General features: G+C 31.9%; 1 protein-coding gene across 1 annotated transcript; it reads right to left on the bottom strand.

The window, feature by feature from the left end:
• Positions 1 to 364: 364 nt before the first annotated feature.
• Positions 365 to 24,313, bottom strand: LOC130656049 (zinc finger FYVE domain-containing protein 26-like). The gene is made up of 34 exons (XM_057458884.1): positions 24,101 to 24,313; positions 23,866 to 23,947; positions 23,471 to 23,563; positions 20,689 to 21,315; positions 18,518 to 18,682; positions 18,149 to 18,234; positions 16,889 to 17,763; positions 15,998 to 16,141; positions 15,724 to 15,864; positions 14,973 to 15,290; positions 13,637 to 14,464; positions 13,113 to 13,496; positions 12,403 to 12,509; positions 11,713 to 11,805; positions 10,390 to 11,469; positions 9,765 to 9,941; positions 8,685 to 9,183; positions 7,745 to 8,037; positions 7,153 to 7,289; positions 6,811 to 6,839; positions 5,653 to 5,813; positions 5,418 to 5,569; positions 5,096 to 5,176; positions 4,711 to 4,806; positions 4,395 to 4,560; positions 4,207 to 4,317; positions 4,078 to 4,125; positions 3,680 to 3,826; positions 3,291 to 3,488; positions 2,798 to 3,178; positions 2,368 to 2,421; positions 2,107 to 2,286; positions 1,540 to 1,590; positions 365 to 967 (listed from the first exon to the last, which is right to left on the bottom strand). Exons 1-34 carry the CDS (start codon positions 24,259 to 24,261, stop codon positions 764 to 766), a joined length of 8,349 nt encoding a protein of 2,782 aa, XP_057314867.1. The 5' UTR covers positions 24,262 to 24,313; the 3' UTR covers positions 365 to 763.
• Positions 24,314 to 25,140: the final 827 nt, after the last annotated feature.

The following is a 25,140-nucleotide window of genomic DNA, read 5'->3' as shown; positions in this document are numbered from 1 at the left end:
AAGTTACTTTTCTGACTTTAAATCAGCGCAGTCAGCGCAAGAATGAAATTATCTTTTTAACTGCAGGTGCTTGCTTTGCATTTTTGACCTTGGCAATTATTCTTTCTGCAGCATTGGGGTTATAATGCAACCTTTTATCCTTAAAAGCATTTTAAGAAAAAGGCTCGTGTTAAATAGCCAAAAGTGAAGTGCAAACAAGAAAATGCTTTTCTTTGCAGTTTACCAGTAGCTCGCCCTACAACAGCTTCAGTTTGGGTATTCAGCAGGATTTGCCTACCCGCCCTCACACAAAAGTGTAGCTCGGTAGTGGAATTTGATAAAAGCTATTTTTTTGTCAATTTAAAAATGTGTTATATTAATAACATATTTAAGAATAATATTACAAAAAGTATAATTACAATCGTCTGTTAAAAACTATACAACTATGAAAACTTATATTTATATCAAAATGCAATATTTATAAAAACTACTGTAAGAAAAAAAAAGAAGAAATTTTATATATGAAAATACTTTATTGGAAAGAAGTAACAGACCTCTTGCAAACTTTTCGATTTTGAAACAGATATGAAAATAAAGACGACTCCATATTTTAATGTACTTGGTAGCAATCTTTGATATTTCTTCTCATTTTTTTCATTCAGCTACCATTTTTGCTTAGCCTCGTTTGAAACAACAAATTTTTCAGCTGTTCCTCGTTATCTAATTTTTGAAATTTTTTCAAGAAAAATTACTCTTTTCAAAACAAGATATTATAAAATAAATTTCAGCTCTTTGATAATGCTTTTTCTGTTCTCAATTGATTTTCCTGGTGGTTTTTTAACCACCTCTCGCATATGTCGATCATGTTTCTTTGGCTAGATGATTTTCGCGCCTCGTCCAGAATTCGCTGGATCTCCGTCGCACGTTTACTTTTTACAGCTTCTAAGTATGCATCTTTCAAACGACCACACATAATGAGGGAGTTTATCTAAAAGCAGAATAATCTTAAGTACTCATATTTTCTATTTCAGCCAAAATCAATTTGCACATTCTTAACACGAGAAGAGACAGAAGAGACAAATTTTAACAGGCTCGAAAAAAAAAAACTTTTCAAGGTATATTTCGAAAGAAAGATTTATGCAACATAAAATTGCCACATGGTCATAAAATATGTTTGGCTTGTCCACTGGTATGGAAGTCTTTTATACCGGCACGAATTGGCGCCATTTATTTTATACCCGTTTAAAGTGAAGTCTCTATTCGTGTTTACATTTTTTAAAGCGAACTGAAACTTATACCGCTACAAATCTTATATCGGCCTGAAAGTCAAGTATGAAATATCGCATCCGTATGCAATTTTGATGTAAACACGTTTTACCCGGAAACTATTGAGCATGCGTATAAAGTTATCGCACATGTATAAAAGGCTATTGCGCATCCGCAAAAAGTTTGCGGTATAAAATCTCATGCCGGTATGAGTTTATCTCGAATGTCATGTAATAAAAGCGTATCAAAACTAAAAATTTTAAATATTGTCATAAAACTAAAAACACACAGTACCTTAACTAGATCTGCTTTGATTTGTTTAATAAACTGATTTGCATCTTTCATCTAAAAAAATACGTATAAAGAGAACCTCTTATAACATGGTTTAAAATAACCTTTATTGAATTCTTTTTAATATTAGCAAATTAAATAAATTTTTACTAATCAGATTCATATTTTTACTTTCCTAGACAGAAATAGCATAGAACTGTTCCGTGGAGTGCGCGATATGCTATACCATATTAAGCATTATCAAACAGAAATGTTTTGTAATCTTTTAGAGAAGACATCGCAAGTTTTTTTAACAACTTTCTACCATTTTACCTGAGCCATTTTTCGAGGGGGGGATGGGGTTCACTCAGAGAGAAGAAACAGGTTTCTACGAGACAATATGTTTTAAAATATTAATATTGTTAATTGTGAAGATTATTTTGATGTTTAAGATTTTCTAGGTAACGTAGTCTATCTTGATGATTTTAAGGTGGACACCCAGTAACAAGAAATACCATAATAATACCATAGCCCATCACAAACGATATTAACACTAAACTTCCTAAATTTACAACACATTTTAAACCTAACCTGTCCAAATTGAGTGACGACTTTGATAACTTGTTGTAGAATTTCATCCTTCTCCTTCGCAACTATCATACCATTTTGTTCGACGTTTCTCAAGATTGAAGTCACTTCAGCATATTTACATGATCGAGCTAGGCTTTTCAAAGCACGTCCAAATATGGAGGGCGAGGGCAGTTTAAATTCCTAAATAATTCGATGTGCTTAATAACATTTTCGGGACACTTCACAGGTAGAAAATGATGTTAAGCCAAAAAAATGTCGAACCTGTATAATCCTTGAGGTTAAGGCGAGTGAGTCTCCCCCAGACCACACCAATAACTTAAAAAAGAAAGAAAATTACACGAATATTAGTGTCGTAACTATGATTTTTTATGTGGCAAATATAAAAATAAAAGAATTATCTCAGTAAAAAGAATATTATCTCTCTCATTCTAAAACACTGTATTGAATAGAGCAACATGACAGAGCATTGTAGAGCAAAGAAATAACAAAAGATACAATTTTCTTGTTCTGGAAAATAGGTAACTTTTTAATTCTGTAAAATGAAAATTAAAGGGGTTAACTATTTAGTTTTTTATACACTTCAATATTTATTTCGACTTTAACCGGCAAACACTTCCTCCCTTTATGCCAACCTCCTTCTTTTATCAGCGAAGATAGATGATGTGGGGGATAGTCAGGAGATGAGCACTACCTTAATGGCTAGATCAGCTCTTTCTTTGCCGTTACCAAACAAGGTGGGTATCTTTTTATCGCCGTGTGAATTATCAACCGTCGTCACGTCGCATAAAAACTTTGTGACGTCAATTTGTAAATTCACTGTACTCAAATGTCTCTTTAATTCACTGGTTGGGATTTCCTGATTACTTAAATTTTTATCGTCGCCCATAAAAGAGGAACCAACATGGCTGACAAAAGATGAGCGATTGCTTCTCTCTTTAACCAAATGATCTAAATGTTTGTTAGCCAGGTGAAGATAGGATAATCTGCCATACAAATCTGTGTACGAGCTCGGTGGACCTGATGCTGTGCCCAAATAAAAACGAACGCATGTTAACGCTCCACGAAAGAAATCCTAAACAAAGAAATGTAAACATCATGTCATTCTGAGGAAAAATTATGTGAAAAAAATCTTCATATGTTGTGTTATTATATTTTTTCGTTTTTGAAATTTTAAGGGAACTTACCTTGATAAAAAGCTGCAACTCATACAAGCAATGATAAGAAGTATGTTTACTGAAATATTTACATCCTTCTGTGAAATACGCTCCCCAGAATTTCAACGCTGGATCATTTACTTTGATCTCCTCGCAAAGTTGATCGAAGCAACCATCTTGAAAACATGGTAGAAGTAGCTTCGATATAAAAAGATCATGCGAACATTTCTAATAAAAAACAGAATTTAGAAACGGTTGAGAAACAGCGATTAAATTGATGAATTGATGAACAAATGAATGTAGAACAAAGAATGAAGAAGAATAAAGAAGAACGAGCGAACGAGTAAATGAGCGAAAAAGCGAGGGAGGGAGCGAGCAAGTTAACGAACAAACATACAAAGTAAAGTAGCTTTGCTTACCTTTTCTCTGATATAGAGCACAGCTTTTTTTAGTAAACGATTTCTCGTAAAGAACATAATAACTTGTGCACGAGTTCCATATGTGGAAAGATAAAACATGATCTCTTCGTATCTTCGTTTATCAAGACAACACTCCCCTGACGTATTCTAAAACAGATACTTGATTTCAACAATCACATAATAAAAAAAGAAAAACAATTTCTTCACTTCTCTATAATAGCCGTATTATGTATAAAATAGTTGTACCGCAGCGTTTTTCCCGACCCCGAGTAATCTAGTTACTTATGCTAACAGTCACACAAAAATCGAAGTATCGATGCGGAAATATCTATGTAAGGCAAAAATCTGAACCCGTAGATTTTTAGACGGTGTCACAAGGCCTAAGTCTATTATATTACCTTATAGTGTTCCAATAAGAACGTAACGGGTGATAATGACGAATCGTCCTAAGAGACAATTATCAAAAAATTAATAGGACACCAAGTACCGCACGTCTCCGTCTATGTTTAGTGTTATAAGAAACCTACCACTGAAATATGATTTAAAGCAATCAGTGGCGAGTTCTGAATCACTTCAATAATTCTCTCTAGATAATGATTTACCGGACCAAATCCTTTTGATGCTTCGCCTCGATTCACCTGCAAAAAAGTTAAGATTAAAAACCAAATCTGACAAAGGACAATATTTAACACACAAAAATGTCTAATACACTTACAGTTAAGCATCGAGCAAAATACTCCCTCGCTTTCTCCAAATCACCACATTTTAGTCTCGATATCCCCATAATGAAGTTTACCGGTGTTGCGTCCAGCGCACATTTGCTCGATACTTCCATGGCCAGAGAGAAATGTTCGTTCTCGATCAACCGATCTCGAAGTCGTCTGAGAGAAAGAAACCAAATAACCTCTAGCATTAGTCCTAACTTGCAATAAATACAGGTTTAAAAACGTAAAAATTCTAAGCTTGTAGCACCATAAGTTATTTATCCACACATTAATTTACATAATTTCGACTGTGAAATCTTTGTTTACCTCAGACATTCTAATTGAGTTAACTCCTGCATGGTTGGAATGTGATGCCAATTAGCTTCAATTAGTATTTTTAAAATCTCAACACGTGACAAATGCCTAAAAAAAATATCGAAGCGTTTATCAAAATAAACCATCTGATACAACACAGTATTTTCCTATGTTAATCAAAAAGCTACGCATTTCTCGTAAATACAAATTTAGCAGGCATGTTAGGCTCAAAGTTTCAGATAAAAAATAATCCCGATAAGAATAAAGAGAGCTTCCTTAGCTTTGCAAGTGACTGTAAATAATTCATAATCCTGAGCATTTCTGATAAGAAAAAAAAAGAGCTTTCAACTTTTCGTAAGTATTTCGACCATTAAGTAAACAGTACGTCTGAACTTACGTATCACATAGTTCAACTCCTCCATAATCATTTGCTTTGAGAAATTTGATTTTTGCATGATTTAAAATAAACTCGATCATCCTAAAAAATACAATGTGTACATTTAATAAAACTTGCGATAATTCCTTGTACACACATATACGTAGAATTATACGAGTAAAAAATGTGTCCTCGTGAAAACAGATTGTTAAACAATCGAGCAAAACAAGGGAGCATAGCACACAGAGTGAGAGCTCCCAAAAAACGACTAAACGCTTTAATGCGGCGTTTACAAGAGAGTTTTACTTCGCCCGAAATGAAAAGAAGAATGCATATTTCTTACCCTGCAATCATGTTTACGTCAACTTCGTCGCCTTTGTTATGCAACTGTAAATACTGCGATAAATTGTTGCAAAATTTCAACAACAAACCACCTGCAGCTCTCTGGTTGCTGTACAGATCAACAACGCCCAAACACAGGGAAGCGCTCGGTGCCTGTGAAAATTTTTTAACATTTATAATATATATTACACAGCTGCAAGAAAATACTAACAGTAAAACAAAATGAGTTCGCTAACCTGTTCGAAAGCAAATTCTTCTCGCACAGCCACATTTATATGGCTGTCTGTGCTTAAAATCCATTCTGGCTCATCAAGTCCAATTGGTAAGGGGCTAGGTGTGTCCATGTTTATGATACGAGTACTGCACTGTGGACTGCTGGATAATTGCTTAGAAGGTCCTGAAGACAAAAATATAACGTTAATATAATGACATATGCGTGAATATCAGTTATCACGGTTTTGCATGGCTTTCCCATCTGCTCATATATTTTTCAGAATATAGCTTTATAACAGGCTAAACTTTTATAACATTCAATCTCTTCAATTAGATCTGCTTTTTACTGATTACAGGGTTCAGACAAAGGCTGACAAAATAAATTCCCTGAGTTTCCCTGAGTTTTTGGTCGTTTTGAAGGCATTTTCCCCTGAAACTGACCTGGTTTTGGTACCTTTTTTCCCTGAGCAAATAAAAGTAGAAAACGTTAGATGTCAAATATAAATCTCGTTACTCTAACAAATTGTAATAAAAAAAATTGTTAGATATAAGACCTACATTTATTTGTTGAAAACAGTACATAGCTTGCCATAACCAAAATATTAGAGCTGGGGATCATCAATAGGTAAAATTACAACCCATTTACTTCTTAGATTTAAACAGATTTAGGGCTTTAAAAAGGTGGTAAATCTGACAAAAAAATTCCCTGAGTTTTCCCTGAATTGGAAAAAAAAATTTCCCCCCGGGTTTCCCTGAGTTTTCCTGAATTTTTTTAAAAAAGACCTTTTTTCCAGGTTTTCCAGGGTTTGTCTGAACTCTGTTTTATTAAACCGAAAATCTTTCATTGTGAACTCGTGCAAGAGGAAAAATCGATTAGTAAAACCGGACAAAACCCATTTAAGAAAATGGGCACGCGATCGAAAAAAATACTAAAAAGATTAATTTATAAAAACCAACTCTACCAAAAGTACCATAAAGAAATACATATTACGCTGCAAAATATTCATCCTACAAAAAACTTTACTCGCAAAGCATTCTCCCCGGGGAAACATCAATCCGCCAAACATTCTTTCCGCGAAAACATCAGCCCGTAAAAAAATAAACCTGCGAAACATCAATCCGCAAAACATTCTTCCAGCAAAAACATCTTTTTTTTAAAAGGTGAATAAACAACCACATACCTTCGCTCACATCCACGTCTTTGAGAGACCTGAAATAATTTATGTTGAATAGCATTGTGGCGTGTTTTCATTTGATTGCATTTTCAGTTATAGCGCGAAAAGCTAACTAGTTTTTTTTTTGGAAGCGCGTGCGCATTTTGGGTAAAATTAGAGATTTTCCGTAAGTGCGCACGCGTTAACAAAAAAAACTGCCTTAACTCATCTTTTTATTATTATTATTTTTGACATTTTATAAGCAATATTGATTGGAAAGGAAAACTAACAAAAACAAAAATATGAAAAAAGAGTTAGCATCTTCAGAGAATTTTGAGAGATATCCAAAAGTGACAAAAAATTACATACGATGTTTGATAGCTGTACTGATAACACTGCCCGCAAGTACGTTCTTTCCGATCATAACGTTCCATAAAACAATAAAATCTTGAGCAAGACGCACAAACAACACGACCACAGTGACGACAATGATGCCTTCGGTTAAACTGAGAAGAGAAAAAAACATTAAACCCTACGTAGTTAGATGTTTTAGGCCTTGGTACAATGTAACTGTTCGGTTTAGTGGAAACATGTGACACTTATGTTTCCTTATGGCAATACAATATAAACCCATAACGGTGTGAATATTTCGTCAGAATAAAATCCTCTTACAAAACTAGCCTAGTGTGTCTGCTTTGCTTAAATATGATAATGTTGGAGAGGTATGAAATTCGTACAAGTACGAGTTTAGTTTTGCATGTAAAATCGAACAAGACAAGGGTTTTAATCTGTAATCATTTGTATTGTTATCAGTGTTGTTGCGATCTTTCACAGCAACTTAAATACAATGTTATTTAATTCAAAAATCGTCTTTACGCTTATAAATTTCCCGAAATATTAAGGTCCACTAAAATAAAATACACAAGCTATCATGTTGAATAAATTATCACACACTACTTACCATGTTAAATAAATCATGACATTTCATGCACGAAGACACTTGATCATCTTTTACCCAGTCTTTTTTATCAACAGGACTTAAGGGTGGAACGAATTCCTCTTTCTCTTTACTGTGAGATATCGAACTCGCTTTCCTCTCCCTGAATTCTTCTTCGGTTTTAACTTGCTCAACAGCAGATGCAAAGACATCTACTGGCGAAGTGATTCGTTCTTGTGTTGGTGAATGCATTGAGCGGTTAAATATTTTTCTCGAGAGTGTTGGTGTGTGTGTCGGTGTGAGTAAAGGTGTATGCACTGCAAAATAAAAGCTTTGTATTTTAATGAAATTTAGCATGGATCCTTAAAAGCAAGATTAAAATAATTGAAAAAGCCCTTTAAAGACTGACCCGACCGACAAGAAGGTATCAATCTGACAATCCCTTCCACAGTGCTATCTCCTCTATACTTAATATTAGGGTAAAATTTGTAGCAGCTACCTTGAGAGTAGATGAGCAATTCTAAAATATTTTATTTTGCACAATATATTTTTGCAAATGGCTACATTTTCCAGAAATTTGTCAAATTAATATTTTTGTGGATGCTGAAGGTTAAGTAATTTTAGTCGAGGCAAAATCAGTATTTTGTATATATCAAAATTAATCAACAACGAACACAGTGACTTAGATACTACATGAAATTAGTACTAAGGAATGAAAAACGTTAAAAAAATTAATCAACAACGAACACAGTGACTTAGATACTACATGAAATTAGTACTAAGGAATGAAAAACGTTGCGGTAGAAATCGTTGTGGATAAAATACTTTCGCTTAACTTATTTATCCAAATAATTTGTAATGTGAAAGTCATAATTCCTGTTCTATGAAAATACTGATCTGTCATCTATCTGAAATCAAACTACTTAGACAGAAAACTAAACTAACAAAGTCTAATATTTCTTACCTGGGGTATTTGATGTTTGCAGTATAGTCAAATCAATAGACAACGATGCATATTTTGCAATAAGGTCATCTGCTTCAGATAACAACGATGAAAGCAGGTTATTTTCACTGCTTTCTTTGTGAATCAGCTTCACCACTTTACCAGCTACAGTAACTTTCACATTCATCAACAACTGCTCCAGAATTAAAAGTGGACTGTGTTGAAGGTGCTTGTACGAGTCTTTGAACTCGGATGGAATTATCTCAATGGATAGGATTCCAATTTTGTTTAACAAAATATTGCATTTGTCGTTTGGTGAAATTAAATCGATTAAGGAACTTGTCATATACTTTATGATGAAAAGATATTTATTGCTGTAACAGCTTCGCTCTTTTAGCAGCTCCAAACATATGGTCACCAACATCTCTCGTGATGTGATTTTTTCAAGGATTGATTGAACTTGTAGGTAGTCGGTTGAATGCTCTTTTAAGACATTTTCTAGTTTTGATTTAACAGCAATCTGAAATCACCAGCAATAAAATAAAATCATGGACTTTTTTTTAGACATTACAATTTCCAGGAAAATTTTAACTCCTGTCTAAAATCAGAAAAGCAAAATAAACAGGCAAATACTGCATTTACACTTGAGCAAATTTGTCGAAATTTATGAGTCAAGTTACTAAAAATAGTTTTCACTAGGATTTGCAAATTTATGCAAAAACAAAAAAAAGTTGTTAAAAAGATTTTTTTTTCAGATTCGTTTAAATCCATATTGCTTGAATATTTAGAAATTTATGTGTAAACTGACAAACAATAAACAGATATTTCTGAATAACTTCACGTAATACAAAGGTGATCATTTAAAAATATAAACATTTTGCTATATAAATTTAAACAGATGATAACAAATAAAACATTTCTGTTCTCATGCTATTTTTGACACTTTCTTCGAATCCAAATAAGTGACCGATTGTGAACCCAGTATAAAAAAAGGAAAAGCAAATCCTTTTGTATGAATTAAGTTACTGACTATTGTGATGTGAAATGTTTACTTGTGAATCAAACCACCATTTTAGGCAAAAAATATACATACGATCCTACCTGAAGCAAATCCTCTGACACATCAAAATCTTCACACCATGTGTCAAGCAAGTCATATTGGTGAATGCTGATGAGAAAAGACACAACACGCTCAGGATCAACAGTGCATTGTAATTTGACATCTTGCCAATTAAAAAACGCATCGCATTTTCCACACATCTTACTGGCTAGAAACACCTAGAACAAAAAGGAATCCTTAACTCCTTGATAAAACATTACTTACTAAAATTTTTGAACAACCTAAGACCAATGTCTGTATTATCTATTACTGCCTGACATTGTCAAAAATGCTACACGATTAAAAAATTCTAAACTAAGTTAGCACAACAACAAAAAAGCATCTATCAGGAAATAATTTATATGTATTTCTGGTTCAGACCATAACTGTATTAAACACACAACTAACTTTTGAGACTTGCTGGATTGTGTTGGAACAAAAAACAGTTATTCTTATTTTTTCATGTTTGTGAATGGGTTCAAATAATTCTTTGCTGATAAAAAATCGTATCAACCACACTGCTTGTTGCATTATTGGAATTTAAACGATTAAATAGGTTAAAAAAAGCCATGTTAGATAATTTACTGACTAGAAGCACATTATTATTACACTGTTAAAGATACTTACATTTTCATACCACGTGATTTCATGCAGTTTATATTTTAAAGTCTTTTCTAGTGTACTATCCAGAGAAAACTCCAAACACAGTTTAAGTAAATCAATAGCATTCTTAGAGTCCAGATGATGTACATTGTTGAGAAGCATGTAACATTTCTTTTCCTTATCTTTAATCAAGAGAAGAAGAATCTTTAATTTGTTTTGAAAATCTGACATACTTTCAGAAATTCTATATTGGTTGACCTCCTCTTCCATCATTTGTAAGGTGGACTTAATTTCAGCTATTCCATGGCAGCATATCAAATCGAATAAAGTTGGTGGCAGCGATGTGATAAGTTCTAGGTTCTGTAGTGGAATGATATGACATGTGTGCGAATACAAACAACAATGAATTAAGGTTGGTATGATTTCAGACCAGTCCTTTGGGGACAATGTCGATAAAAAATTATGTGTCAGAAGACTCCTTATGGAAGCATAGCTTAACTTGAGGTTGTGGGAGTCTAGAAGTGATTCAAATGTAGAAACGTTTTCCAAGAAATTAATAACAATGGAAGAACTCTCAAACACAAAGTTCTTTAGCACGCTATAATGCGCAGTTTGTTTTGTAAATATTTCCAGGCCTTTTTGAATCGATGTAAACACATTCAGTGCATTATCTTTATCTGAAGAACTGTGCAAAATGTTGTTATCAAATATAGTTGTTGCACTCTTTACTAAATTGTTCCTAGCTAAGCATAAATTAATGAAAGTCCCAACTAATGGACTCGTATCACTAAGATACAAGGAAATTTGCTCCGAAATTTGGGAAAATTGTGGATACGTCAACATGGCATTTTCTTTATTGATTTCGGGCACTTTCTTGCATTGCGCATGACGCAAATTCCAATCGTGTTTTTCTATTGTTATAGTAAACTTTTCTTTTACAGCATGCTTTAGTTTTGCTTTCAAGCTGGGTGAAGCGAATGTACAGAGTACAGTTAGTAGTGGGTATAATTCTTCTTTTTCTGAAGATATATCCTCCTGAGTTAACGTATTTTTTGCCTGTAAAAAATGATTCTTGAGAAGAACAACAAATTCTGCAAGAAAGACCTATAATAAATAATCAAGCAAAAATCAGTTAATACAAATACAACTAAAATCACAATCAGCCAAAAAAAAAGTGTTAAAAAATGCAACAGACACGTATTAAAAAATAACTTTGAGGAAGAAAGTAACGCTTTTAGCATGGTTACAAGGAACCAGGTCCTTTTATGTTAAACATAAAACATGGCCAAAACAGATTCAAAAATTCACCAAAATCTAAATCCAGTGAAAAATAAATATTCAAAATACCTCTTTATTTTCATTATCAACACCTACATGAACATCCAAATATTCCATTGTGCATGATTTCAACATTGTCTCAAGTTTGTTTGGGTAAACAACCTAAACATATTAAGTATGTTGATGAATTATACATAAAACACTGATTACTCACATAGAATACGTTAAAAATAATTTTCTAAAAGTCAAAAAATTTTCCTATCAAATAGTGCTATTTTTGTCGTTAAATAATAATCTAGGAAGATGCAAAAAATGATCAAACAACTTTTTGCTGACTTTCAGGTCTAACAGTGCAGGCGTTTAAACAATAATTGCATAAAAATCACACCATTCAAATCTACACCAGTTGGGTAATAAATTGGTAGTTCCCAATTAATGTTTCATGCTTTCCGTGCTTCTTTGAACATGCATTGTTGTCTCAATTGATATTTTAAATATGAAAATATTTAGTGTGCATGAACCATAATAACATAGTTAAACACCACAAGTTAATTAAACATTTAGTGCACACTAAGAAATTTTTGTAAGTGATTCCTCAATACTCATAAAAATGATATTTTTAAAGATGTGTGTTTGATACAGATAAAACATATTTTACAATACTGCTACAAATATCATTAAAATCAGTGTTAATCAAATAATACTTTATCTCACCACTTTTCTGATCAGACCAGTAAATAAAATTATATATACACAAACCTGAACCAAGGGTGAGTCTAGTGAACCGTGAGATAACATAAATAAACAACGGTAGTCACAGAAGGATTCTCCAGCATATTTGTACAATGATGGAAACCACAAATGCCCTAAATCAGTTATAACAATTATATAAAAGGTGTAAAAGAATAATCACCAATTTAATGCTTGCTCATGAAAATTTTTATAAACAGTTACAAAAAAATTTTCAGGAGCAAAATTTTTTACTAACAAAAATTGTTTTTATTTTTCTGCAAAATATTTGGCAGGCAATTTTTGATTTTTTTTCAAATCTAATTTGGCGAATTCAAGATTTCGAAAGTCGGGCATGTTCAACTTTTTAGATTTGTTAAAAGAAATGTCAACCAATCAGTTTCTTTAAAATTGTATCAAAAATGGCAATGACTCACACTCTCTAAAACAAGATTGAGATTTTACAAATTTAGTCAAAGAGCAGGGTAAATTAGAAAAAATATCATCCACTACTTTCGAACACAAAATTTAAATTCAACCAATTTAATTCAACAAAATGGATCATACATCGCCATCTTTAGTTACTTTCTTTCAACAATGTTAAATAAAAGGCTAAATAATATATCATTATATTATACAATTTTTTTCTAAAAAAAATACCAAAGATTTTTTTTCCCCAGGTTATCTAAGGACTCTCAAATTGCTAATTTTAGTAAAACACTACTTGTTAAAATACATACATAGTGGGTCTTCCATAATGTCAAAAAACTGTGTTTTTGAACCACGAAGGAACACATATTGATAAAGTTCAAAAGCGCTAAGACAACCAATATCTCCAACTTGATAAACAAGTAGATCATGTAAGACAAGCCGACCAAATGAGTTTTGCAACAGTAGAGAAAAATCTGTATTGATAAAGTTGAATGATGCATCAAATTTTTCTGACAGGACTAACATCAATCCATGCAAAAACATCAAATTAAAAAGATTGATAAAGAATGATGTCTTTTCAGCTGCAGTTTTCAACACATTTAAATCAACTTTTTCCAAATCTCCTGTTGATACTTTCAACACTTGACATACTTCTGAAGCAGTGAGTTGCGAAGGTGTATACTGACCATTTTCTACAAAAGCAAACTGGATATAAAGTAATAAAATAAAGCAGATAGAAAAAATTACTTGTTAAAATCCTATGGGAAAATTTGTTAATTTGTAAATATTTTAAAAAACATTAAAATATGTCACAAATTGTCAATTTTCTAACCTGAGATCATATCAAGAACACTGTTCAGCAATTCCTCCACAACAGAGTTTGGGCATTTTCCTGGCTCAATACCTGTAGATGAATCTTCGTCATTCTTATTCATAACTAACTGCTCCTTAAGTAACAATCTTTGCTGAATTCCTATTTTACACAATGTTGACGGCGCTGACACGCCACAGTTTTCGGCTACAACTTTAACAAGATTAATGCCACTTTGGTGAGCAAATGATTCTAATCGCTTCGGTGACATCCCCCATTCAAACAATAGCCTTCCAAATATAGTAGAAATAGATTCATTAAAAATTAAAAATGGGTTAGCAGCTTTTGAAGTAGAAAGTGGTCGTATGTTATCTACATGATCATTATTGCGGTTCTTGTAATAAAGTTGGAGGGAAGATAGACTTTTCACATATTTAAACAGAGCTTTAAAATAATCGTGAGCCGTATTAATACCATTTATTTGTGCACATGTGTCTGAATTAAATATTGCAAACAGATTGCTAGCTCTTTCTTTCAGACTCACAGCAACTCTTTCTTCAACTTCATCAACAAGTTCTTTGTATTTACCCTGAAGGGCTCCTATTCGATCCGAAAGTCCAATGAATGCACTTTGACCTTGCAGCAGCTTGCTTTCTTCAAACTCAAGAAAATCAGGATATAATTTGGATATTGTAAATACAGAAAGACTTAAAAAATCTGTAGGCTTTTTCTGCCCACACAGTTGGAATACTTTCAAATCTCGACTTGTTGCCAACTGGATCAATGCTTTGATATCTTTTAACTTTGGGGAGACTTGGGCACATACCTTATATAATGATGAATCTTGGCCTAATAAAAATAAAAATAAGGCAGAACTGCTATTATTTATTCTTGAGTCCATATTCTCACTTTCTTACTTTGTATAACTTGTGTCAGTTATTTTACAGAAAACACCAAATTACAATAGTATCAACCTTAAGAAAGGAGAAGAAATTGTGGTAGCAATTATTCCTAATTGCGTGTACATTTTATTTTCCAATAATTTTCTTTTCTTTCATGCAATACACAAACAAGGCATCGAAAAATATTTCAAATGTATTGGTTTGATTCCCTTGAGTTAATTCATTTTTTTCGAATAAGTAATGTGCATACTATTTTCTTGGTCTTTTAGAAAGACATGATCTATACAAAGGGATAATTAATTGATGTATTGACAGTAAAACACCATGAAATAAAAGTTAATGAATTCAAATGACTTTTTAGGCAAATATTTTCAAACCTAATAAGCCCTCTTAGAGCAGTGATTCTAATGGGATTGCCTGAATCAAGGTTGGATTTGAAAAATGTAACAACTTACAAAGTTCAACTTTCAAACTTGCTAAATCAACCAGTGTCTTGCAAATATTGTAAGGCAAAGGAGACATAAATATAAAATCCACACATGTAGCCATTGCCATTAATTGTGAGTCTTGCTCAACAATAAATGGGTGCTGCAATGCCATCTCAGCAGTTTGATTAACTTCTGCTGAAATTTTCCCTGCAGATGCAGCAGATTTGACAAAATCCAGGGTTGAGTGAGTCCGTTCCTTTCTTTCAGGCTTGGAAATTTTCAGCAGTTTCTCAGATATTGTATCCAACTGCTCAACAAAGTCCACTTCCTTACAACATTCATGTTCTATATATAAAATTATTTATTAAAGTCAAAAACTTCAGGTAACAAAATCTAATATCACAGTTTTTACCATTTAGGCCAAAATAAACAACTAGGATGTTCCACCCATGAAAAGTCAAAAAAGTTGAGGGAAAATACTTGAATGCTAAAAAGCACATTGCAGTGATGAAGTACTTAAATACTTATGAAGTAAAATAAACCAAAAGATGCATTTTTTAACCTTTCTATGAAAACACTTTACTTTTTGCAACTTTTCACAAATGCAACGCTAGAGCAAACATTACACATTTTACAAAACCTTAGGAATAGATCAAAAGTTGAAGATGCATTAGACACCTACTTCTCATGTTTTTAACAAATAAAACAACATATTGAAAAAGCAAAGTCAATTTCCTTTAACTTGAATCAATTGTAAAGGAAAGTAAACTTCTTTTACCAGTTAAGTTGAACATCTTGATAACTTGTTTTGCTTGGATGATATCACCTTTTTTCATTGTCAAATAAACAAGGGTTTCAGAAGATCCTAACATTTTATTTATGACATGATCACCTTGTTCTGTTATGGATAATTTAGGAACTATAATATGAAGTAAAACAATCAAAATTGAAAATATTCTTTCCAACAAAAAAAAGAAATTTTTATTAAGATAAAAAATATGTAAAGCAAAACAATTATGACAGACACAAAGAAATAAAATGCAAGAACACACCATTAACTACAGCTTCTTTTGGGCTAGTTTCAAAGCCTGCTATAAGTTCAAGCCTCCATAGCGCTTCCCTGGTGTATTGGCTGAGTCGTGAAATGTGATTATCAATTCTTGATTTAAGTATTGACGATTTCAAGCTATGCTTGTCTAAAAAGGACATTTCAAAATAAAACAACAATTTCATCATAAAAAAATTCTTTTTTAAAACAAAATTATCATCATATGTACCCTAATTTTAGCAAAGACCGAAGATAAGAAAACCAGTTTAACCAAAAAACTAAAATGTTTTTCAAATCTCTATAAGAATAGCTATATTCTGTCTGTTTGTTTGTGTGTAACAAAAAGTTGTGCTACAGAAACATGAAATGCAATATGCTAAGGACAGGCAAAAGCTAATCTATATATAATAATTGCTGTCTGTCTGTGGGCCGATTTAAAAACCAGGGTTCTGTAATCAAAAATGCCATTATAACCGCACCTATAATTATAGTTATAACCCCCATCTAGGTACATTTCATTACATCATGCCAACATGTTGGCAAAGGTGTGTGAAATTACAGGAAACATGTAAAAAGGGCAATGCCTTTGGGGATGGCTAACCTTAAGGTAGGCAAACTTTTCAGGTTTGCGGTGTCAGTCTTAGGCCTATAGAATCTAATAGGAGTTTCTTTGCGTACTGAGAATCTTAGACAACTAAATTATTTTATGCGTGTAAACACAACATTCAACTAATATATCAAGGAATAAACAGTATACCATTTTATCATTACTGTTTCTAAAGCTGGCTAACTCAGATACTAAAAGTGGCACAAGTTAACATACAGAGTCAGTTTTAACTTCTAGCAAGCATAAATGGTTTACAGAATTTTTACAAATACGGTACAACTTACTAACCAGGTGAGGTAACAGTAACATCTCCAAAACGGCAGCCAGTTATTTGAAGTAAGCAGTCACTTAATATTAATAAGGTTTCCCTTAAAATCTCTGTATTGACAAGGAATGAAGATTGTGTACATAGCAAGTTTGATTGCTCCTCCAAGATCTCTTTTATTGTACCTGTTGATGACCCTTCCATTTTCTGCATCAAAGTTTCTATACCATCCACTTTCTTGAAGCTCATGTCCAAACTTTTCCATGTTCTAAAAAGTGCTGCTTTAGCATTTCGTGCAGATTCAGTATTTCTCGTTAGAGAGGGAGAGGATTTGCCATCGCCAGGATCATCACCAAGTGTACTTAATGATTCCAGACTTTGAGACATAATACTATATGACATGCTGCTGTTCATACTTCTATCTTCAATATTATCATAATCAATATCTTCTTGGTGTTGGCCTTTAAAGTTTGATGCTTGTAAAAATAATAACGAAAAAATGTTTTCTAGGACTTCTAATCTCAATGTTATTGGCTCAATCTTAATAATGTCAATTTTCAGTTCAGTTAGGTATGTTTTTACAAGATCAATTGTGAATGGAACCTTAACTCCATCATGTTCGATCAACACTCCATTTCTTGAAGCAATCACAAGATTTATAAAACGTTTCAGGATAGTGAAACTTATGAAAATTTCTACTTCATTGCCAGATTGGATGTTATTTTGAGGAATGTCCTCTAGTACAAGCTGCTGTTCAAGTATATCAACAACTTCTTCATTCTTTAACATTTTTAGCAGATTTGTTTTGTTTAAAACTGACAAAACTGAACTTGACTCTAGTTGTTTGAACAAAACATTCAGCAGAATACTTGTATCATAGTCTGGACCTAATATTGCTCTGAAAAAATAAAACGAGAAAGTTTGATCTGAAAGGGACTATTAGTTATTCTTTAGGGTTCACACAGGACTTTGAAAATAACAATTTGTGCTAATGTAGTGGGTCGTGAACAACCCTACTAAACCTATTAAAGATTTTATTGTGCAATACATGCTTTAAATGTCAAGCAAATGTAAAATTGATATGGCAATCAATTTATCAGAAAAAGTTAAGTAGAGAAGAAGGGAAGAATCCTGGAATTTTAAGATTTTTATTGAGGTGTAAGAACCTCATAAGAGAACTATAATAAAATTACCCTAGTAGAGGTGAAAACAGCATATAAATACTCTTTCTCCAAATCACATTCTTTCTAATCTTAAAAAAGTTAAAATAAAAAATAAAATACTTGGCTTTTTCCATACACCATTGAATAAGTTGTGTTTGGTATTTAAGTTTCTTGCAAACTGTACCAAGAACTCCGGGAAGATCATCCTGAAAATAAAAATTTATTCTAATATTTCCTTCCAAATAGCATAATTACACATCTTTCTTTTTACCTATGATTCAAGGTGTGAAATAAACCCAACAAGGAAAAATCAATATGACTATGCTTCAGTGAAGATATTTATCAACAATTACTATGATCCTGCTAGATAGTACTGTGCGAGAGGTTTCATGTTGTTTTCATTGTTTTCCAACAATACTATGTAATGCTTATACAATGCTGGTGTGTTTTTTTTTTAAGAAAATAAAAGCAACTTTTATAAACACAAACCTCGTCAAGTAAATATTTCAATAGTAAAGTTGCTTCATTGAAGTCGGAACATTTCATCCATGCTAACAAGAGAACTAATGGTGTCAATGCTTTTAAAGATGGAGAAGATATTAGTGAAGCAGCTTTTTGGTACTCCTTTTGATCAATAAAACATAAACATCCATCCTAAAAAAGTGCGACATTTGACAATTTTTAAAGGATATCATGGCAATAATAATTGATCATAAAAGGTAGCCTGCAAACTTCCAGCACAAAATTCCAGGGCTCTGCAATTTAACTTAAATTTCCAAAACTTTTCTCATTTTTCAAGAAACGAAAGTGCACAAGAATGATCAAATTGATGTTTAAATTTACTTATTTATTAAATTTACCCCTACTCTCTACCTCAAAATATAAGAATAAAAAAAAGTAAATTAGGCATCACTTCATTAATGAGCACTCAAACATAACTCTCTTCTGCATAGTGTGGACAACAAATTGAATTAAAATACATTTTATTCTCCAAAAAACAATGTTTAACGGTATAGAACATTTAAAATTTTAAAGATTTACAGTATCCCTTATAAAATTGGATTGACATTTAGCACACACTTTTTCGGTTTGCAATTTTTAAAATGTGTTTAAATTCTGTAGTGGAAATAAAAAATGTTTTAACATAATTTTCAGAATTTCAAAAACAACCATTTCCGCTTGGACTTTTGCTCCTGGATCTTTCCTAGCTGACCAAAAGAAATAAATACAATACTGGAATCCTGAAATCTAACATCGTGGACCGCATATTGTGTGCGTTGCGCACGATTGGCAATTCTGTCGCAATAGTATAAATTTTTAGTATCGTGAAAGTCGCGATCCATCGTGGGGTCCACTTTCACGATGCATCATAATTTCTGCGATCCACATCGCGACCGTAATGATACATTTTTAAACATTATAATAACACTTAATTATTGTCATGAGAGAATACCACCATTGAATATAAAAATTGTTTTTTTGTTGTTTTTCAAATCAAAAATATTCTCGTCGTCATAAGCTTTTTTCTTGTTTAGACGACTCTAACTTAATTAGTTGTTCTAAGGGGCCCAACCGACCCTAATTTTTATGAAAACAAAAAAATATTAATATATCAAGGAAAAAAGTTTTAAAGAAAAAAAAAAAACATTCACTATTTAGTGGGAGAAAAATAACTTGCTGTATAAATTTCAAAACAACTCAAGTATAATTTGCTGTACAACTTTTAAAACAACACAAGTGTATTCTGTATAACTTTCAAAACAACAAAAGAAAAATTCTTGCTGTGTAACTTTTAAAAACAAGTTTTTGATCATGCAAGTATTTTTATCCTTTTACCTTGAGTGCTAGTTTCATTTTTTTAGTGAGACAAATTATTATCTTTTTTTTGCAACTGAAAAATATAAACTGTGTGCATTATGCAAAAATACATAGAAAAATGTGCTTGTCATAACGCCCTCCTCCATTGTTAATTTTTTATTACTTTTTTTGTTGCTTCGATCATACATTCCCAATAAAATTATTTCTGACTGTAAGCTACTATCAACTTCGCCCGTAGAACAACTAATTACGTTATGGTCACCTTATATAAATTCAATATCCAATAAAAATATATTACAAGATGCTAAAGAATTTTTAAATGTTAAACAAAACAAAGACACAAGATTACGCATCTATTGTTTAATATTTTTAATGTTATTCACGACCCATCATGACAATGATGCTTAATAGTGGCGATCGCTATTGCATCGTTATTTTTTTATACATTGCGACTATCGCGAAGTCCTTCATTAGCATTTTTTCTATCGCGTTGGTCTTAATAGAGTTGGGGATCGTTCGTGTCAAGCATGATACGCGCTCACAATGTTAGTTATCCTGATTCCAATACTGTATAGTGCAAATAAATATTTTTGTTGAGATTTTATTACACCATATTTGGAAAATCTTTATGGCATGTAGAGGGACATTGTCTTAAAAATAGAACTAATGTTTTAAAGTTCAACAACATGCCAAATCATGTAGTGTAATAATACCATATTTTCAACATAAATCTCAACAAGTACCTCAAGTCACAAAAAACATCACATATTTAGGAACACAGGGTCTACTTTGAAAATGTAATTATAAATTTCATAAATAAGAATAAAAAAATTTTTTTTTACCAGAATACACTGCAGAATATGGATTTTATAATGGTAGCAAAGAATGAACAATTTCTGCCAGTCTTTTTCTTGGGAAGAACAGAAAAGTTGAGAGATAATTTCAGCTAATCTAATGGTGTGTTCAGCCAAGTCTCTTCCGATGATGCATGACTCTACAATATAATTCAGCTCTACATGGTCAACTGCAATTATGAGTCCTGTATCTTTCCAATCCAACAAAGAAGTATATAAATTTAATAACAAAGATCCGTTATTTTTTAATAATTTCCTTGTTAATTTGTTAAAATGGTCAACCAAAGATAAATCAGCAGAGTTTAAATATTTCTTTGCACAAGACAACACATGAAAAAAGGTATCCAAATTGACACTTGAAGATTCGTCAAAAGATACATTGTCCATCCAGATGCTTATCTGATTCACATAGAGCTGACACAAACATAGATTGTTTAGTTTGTATATGTCTGATTTCCCTGTCAACATTTCAGTCAATGATAGGGCAATTAGAGGATTTTCAGCAATCAATTCGCCAATTAATTCGCATGCAGATGAAGAAAACATCTCCACTTCACTGATCTGTGCCAACCCTAATGCATGATTCAAGAGCTGTGTATGATATGCAGAAAGTTCCTAAAAATATAAGAGTAAGAAATCTTAAGGTCTGAGTATACAAAAAAAGTGTTCTTTTTTAAAAAATTTTTTTTGAGTGATTAGATAGAAAAAGATCTGGGCTTTAAAGTGGTGCAAAAATATTTTTAGAAAAATGTATTTAAGATAGATTATTATTCTAAAATTTTTTTTTATAAATTACTTTTTTAATACGCGATAAAGATCAAATAATTGTTCACACGTAATGATCTTGGGGATTAATTTTGACTATTCACTTATGTTCAAGGATACAACTGATAGCCGACTCAAAGAGGAAAATGATTTTCGTATGTAGTTAAAAGATTCTTTTGAAGTTTTTCTCCTATTTCCCATAAAGATAATTTCTTTTTTCTTTTTTGTCTTCTGAAGTCGAATATAATTTACTGTGAAAAACATGGCAAAACCAGTTTATAAGTTAACAGCGAATAAAAATGTCCTATTGTCATAAAGCTTTTATATCATCAAAAAAAGAAGAAAATCCAAACAAAAATATTTGACTCGCCAGCTAACAGAAGATTAAAGCTAAAGGTTTCTACTGCCGATCGCCAAGCTAGCACTAGTCGAAAGATTTTTGTTTCTAGAGTTTGTTTTTGTTTTACCCATACTCAACTGTGTATAATTGCGAATGTGAGCGAACACATGCAGCATAAACAGAAGATGTTAAAAAAACTTTTTAACAAATACTCCTTTTTCACAGTGTTAAATTTTTAAAAGAGTTTCACTTACGTTTGAAATCTCTTTTACAAAACTATAAAGGATGTGGGATGGAGAGCACGCTTAGCGTGGAAAAGAATGTTTGATCTAAAAACGTTTTTTTTCTTCTTCTTGAAAATGAGTAGAACACGAGTTATGATGAGTTATCTGACAATTAGAGGTTAAAAATTGTGAAAAAAATTTTAATACTAAATAACTCCAAAAGTAAAAAACATTAAGTAAAAATTAAAAAAGCGTTTTTAGATCAATGTCTTGTGATCACAAAAAAGCAAACAGCAAACTTGAGAAATTAGTAGTTTTGTAAAAGAGATCGCATTTGTAGGAGAGGGGTCATTTATTTTTCGTGTCAATTAAACCTTCAAATTTTATTGTTTCTTAACAATTTTTATACCATTATATAGGTCATCATATAGGCTTTCTAAAAATATATACATTAATATATCAAAATAAAGTTGTGGTGAATTAAAAGCATTTTAGAATATCACACCTTTTTTGTATACTCGCGCCTTAAAAGAAATTGAAATAACTACTGCTGTAACAAGACTTGCAGTACCAGTATTAGGTGTGTTTCTTATATTTTATCATCTTTTACCACTATATTTTAACCAGCTCTTGTGATTGCTACCATTAATAAATCGATAAATTGGCTGATTTTTGATTTTTTGCGAGAATTAACTTTCATGATTTTATGGGTATAATAACAAAAAAAATAACCTATATATTATTTCACACTTTTTCAAGAAAATATGTGCAAATCTGAGTGAAGTAAAAAAAAGTAGGTATAAACAAGTTTCAAATGCATCAAATGCGATACGACTATTTGATTATATGATTTAATCATTCCATTATGTTTAAAATATTTAATTATTCAATGAAATCGTTCGATTATGCAATTATGAGATAACCGCTGTTGTAATTCACAAACATAGTCAGCATTTGCTGATGTAATATTTGCTATGATAAAACCACACATAATAAGACTTGTGCAATCGTATGCATAAAGAAAAGTCGAAAATATACCGCCGAATAAAGAAATTGTTTTCCTAGAACATAGTTCAGTTGCCATTCTCATTTCCTTGTGCAATTTATTACACAATGTTTCACAGCAAAATCTCCCTATATGTCTATTTTTTTCTAAAATAAACTCAAATATTTCACAATAATAAAACTTCACAACTTAAAGAAACAAAACTTTTCGTGGAACAAAACTTTGTTTTGCTAAATTTCTACCTTTAAAGTAGTAAGCAGCAGTAAAATTTTGTAAAAATAGTGAAAATTAGAAACTTTCTTGCTTTGCTAGTTACTTTTTGCAGCTTTTTTGTTCAAATTAGTGCTCCACCTGAATTTAGCAAAATTATGTGACAATCAGGCTAGCGAACTGTCATACATGATTGAATTGGCAGAAAGCTTATTTTATACAAACCTCCAACACACTGAAAGAAGTTCTTTCTTCAATATTATGCAAAAGAATCTTGAATTCGAGTTCCTTCAATATTTGTGGAGGAAGCCTTGATTCCTATACATAATATAAACTTATTAATGTAGTCACACTCTCTATTGTAATTATTAGAACACAATGTAAATATTTAAGTAATTAGAAGACATTTAATTTTAAAGTTCGCCACCACATGGGACGTTAGGTTATTTGGTTGAGTTAAACTTTTGATATGTGCTAATTGTTGCTGATGTCAGCATGGCCATTTTCCATGAATTTCAGGGCCTTCAAAAAACTGCTGTCTCAATATTTTTGTCCAAGATCATACTATAAGCTGGCATGAAAAAATACACATCACTAAAGATGAAGACAAAAAAACTCACATCAATCTTTGTGTATTTTTGAAGTTCCTTTGCAGCAAGCCATGACAAATGAAAAGGAGTAGAAATTGTTTTAGACCCAGTGCTAAATTTAAAGAAAATAGTATGAGTTTATTTTCTACATATACTAGATTTATGTTATCTATTTTAAAACTCTTTTGAAAGTCGAAAATACACACTTTCCTACACTACACATGTTTTTGATTAATTGGAAATGTTTTAAAAAATAGAAACATACCTGTATTTTTCTGGCTCAAGAACAATAGCAACCAATATGTTTTCATAATGGTTTTCAGATATATCTTTTATAAAATGTGAAAACGTACAGGCAAGCTCCCATTGTCCAAGATGGACATGATTCCAGAATTGATTTATTAAATAATCCAATTCTTCTTCCATTTCCAATTATTTTATGCTACATCTTTTTTTCTATCAGTACCAGAAAAATATTTAGGTATTTAATGATAACTTTAGTACTAATTATAGCAGGTATAGTTGGGAGAATTTATGGCCACAAGCACTAAATTGCACACAAAAATAATCTGTGTGACTGAACCACATGTTTGCAAATTGATTTGCATGAGTGGACATGATTCAGGCTTTTTCAGGAATATTTGAGTAGGTGTGCGATGATTTACACGTGTAAATCAAGTAACACGTGCGATGTAAAACGCATGTGCAAAGGATGTTACGTGTGCGATACGGGCTCCGAGGTTTATTTTTGATGTGCATTCATTTTGCGGTAGAAAAGTGGGGGACGTTTTAAATGGTGAACCCCAAACACAATGATCGAGAGTCTACTGGTATAGCGACTCTCTCAATCTTAACTTCCTTTTCTACATGTCCAAAATAGTATGCATGACTATACAGTAGACATCCGTTAAAATCGAACACTCAAAGGACATAATTATATGTTCGAAATAACGAATGTTCGGATTATCGCACGTTCAGAAAAAACAAGAATTTTAATAAACGTTTAAAGGTTTTATGCTAATAAACCTTTATTACAACTTTACAATTTTTTATAAAAATATTTTAACGTTGTTTGTTTTTTCGTTTGTGAAAAATGCTGATCAATTATGCGACCAATGCGATTTACATTTGATTCTAAAGTATTTTAAAAATCGAACGTTTTGAACGTTCAATTTGATTCTAGAACATTTTTAAAATCAAACGTTTTGGAAATCAAACACACACACACACATTGCGTAGACGTGCACGTATAATATCACTCTGCCATTGACTTTTCCAACTTTTTGATACACAAAAGTTTGAATT

The sequence above is a fragment of the Hydractinia symbiolongicarpus genome, chromosome 8 (assembly GCF_029227915.1).
Source record: "Hydractinia symbiolongicarpus strain clone_291-10 chromosome 8, HSymV2.1, whole genome shotgun sequence".
NCBI lineage: Eukaryota > Metazoa > Cnidaria > Hydrozoa > Anthoathecata > Hydractiniidae > Hydractinia > Hydractinia symbiolongicarpus.
Note: the sequence above shows the minus strand (reverse complement) of the source record. Positions and strands in the feature narration are given on the sequence as shown.

Bases quoted from the DNA above. Each gene is read 5' to 3' on its own strand.
- LOC130656049 (XM_057458884.1), bottom strand. From the start codon at position 24,261: ATGGAAGAAGAATTGGATTATTTAATAAATCAATTCTGGAATCATGTC. The intron at 21,316-23,470 runs GTTTGTATAAAA...TTATATTTTTAG, and splicing joins CTTCTTTCAGTGTGTTGGAG to GAACTTTCTGCATATCATAC. The intron at 1,591-2,106 runs GTTAGGTTTAAA...GTATTTTTTTAG, and splicing joins TCGTCACTCAATTTGGACAG to ATGAAAGATGCAAATCAGTT.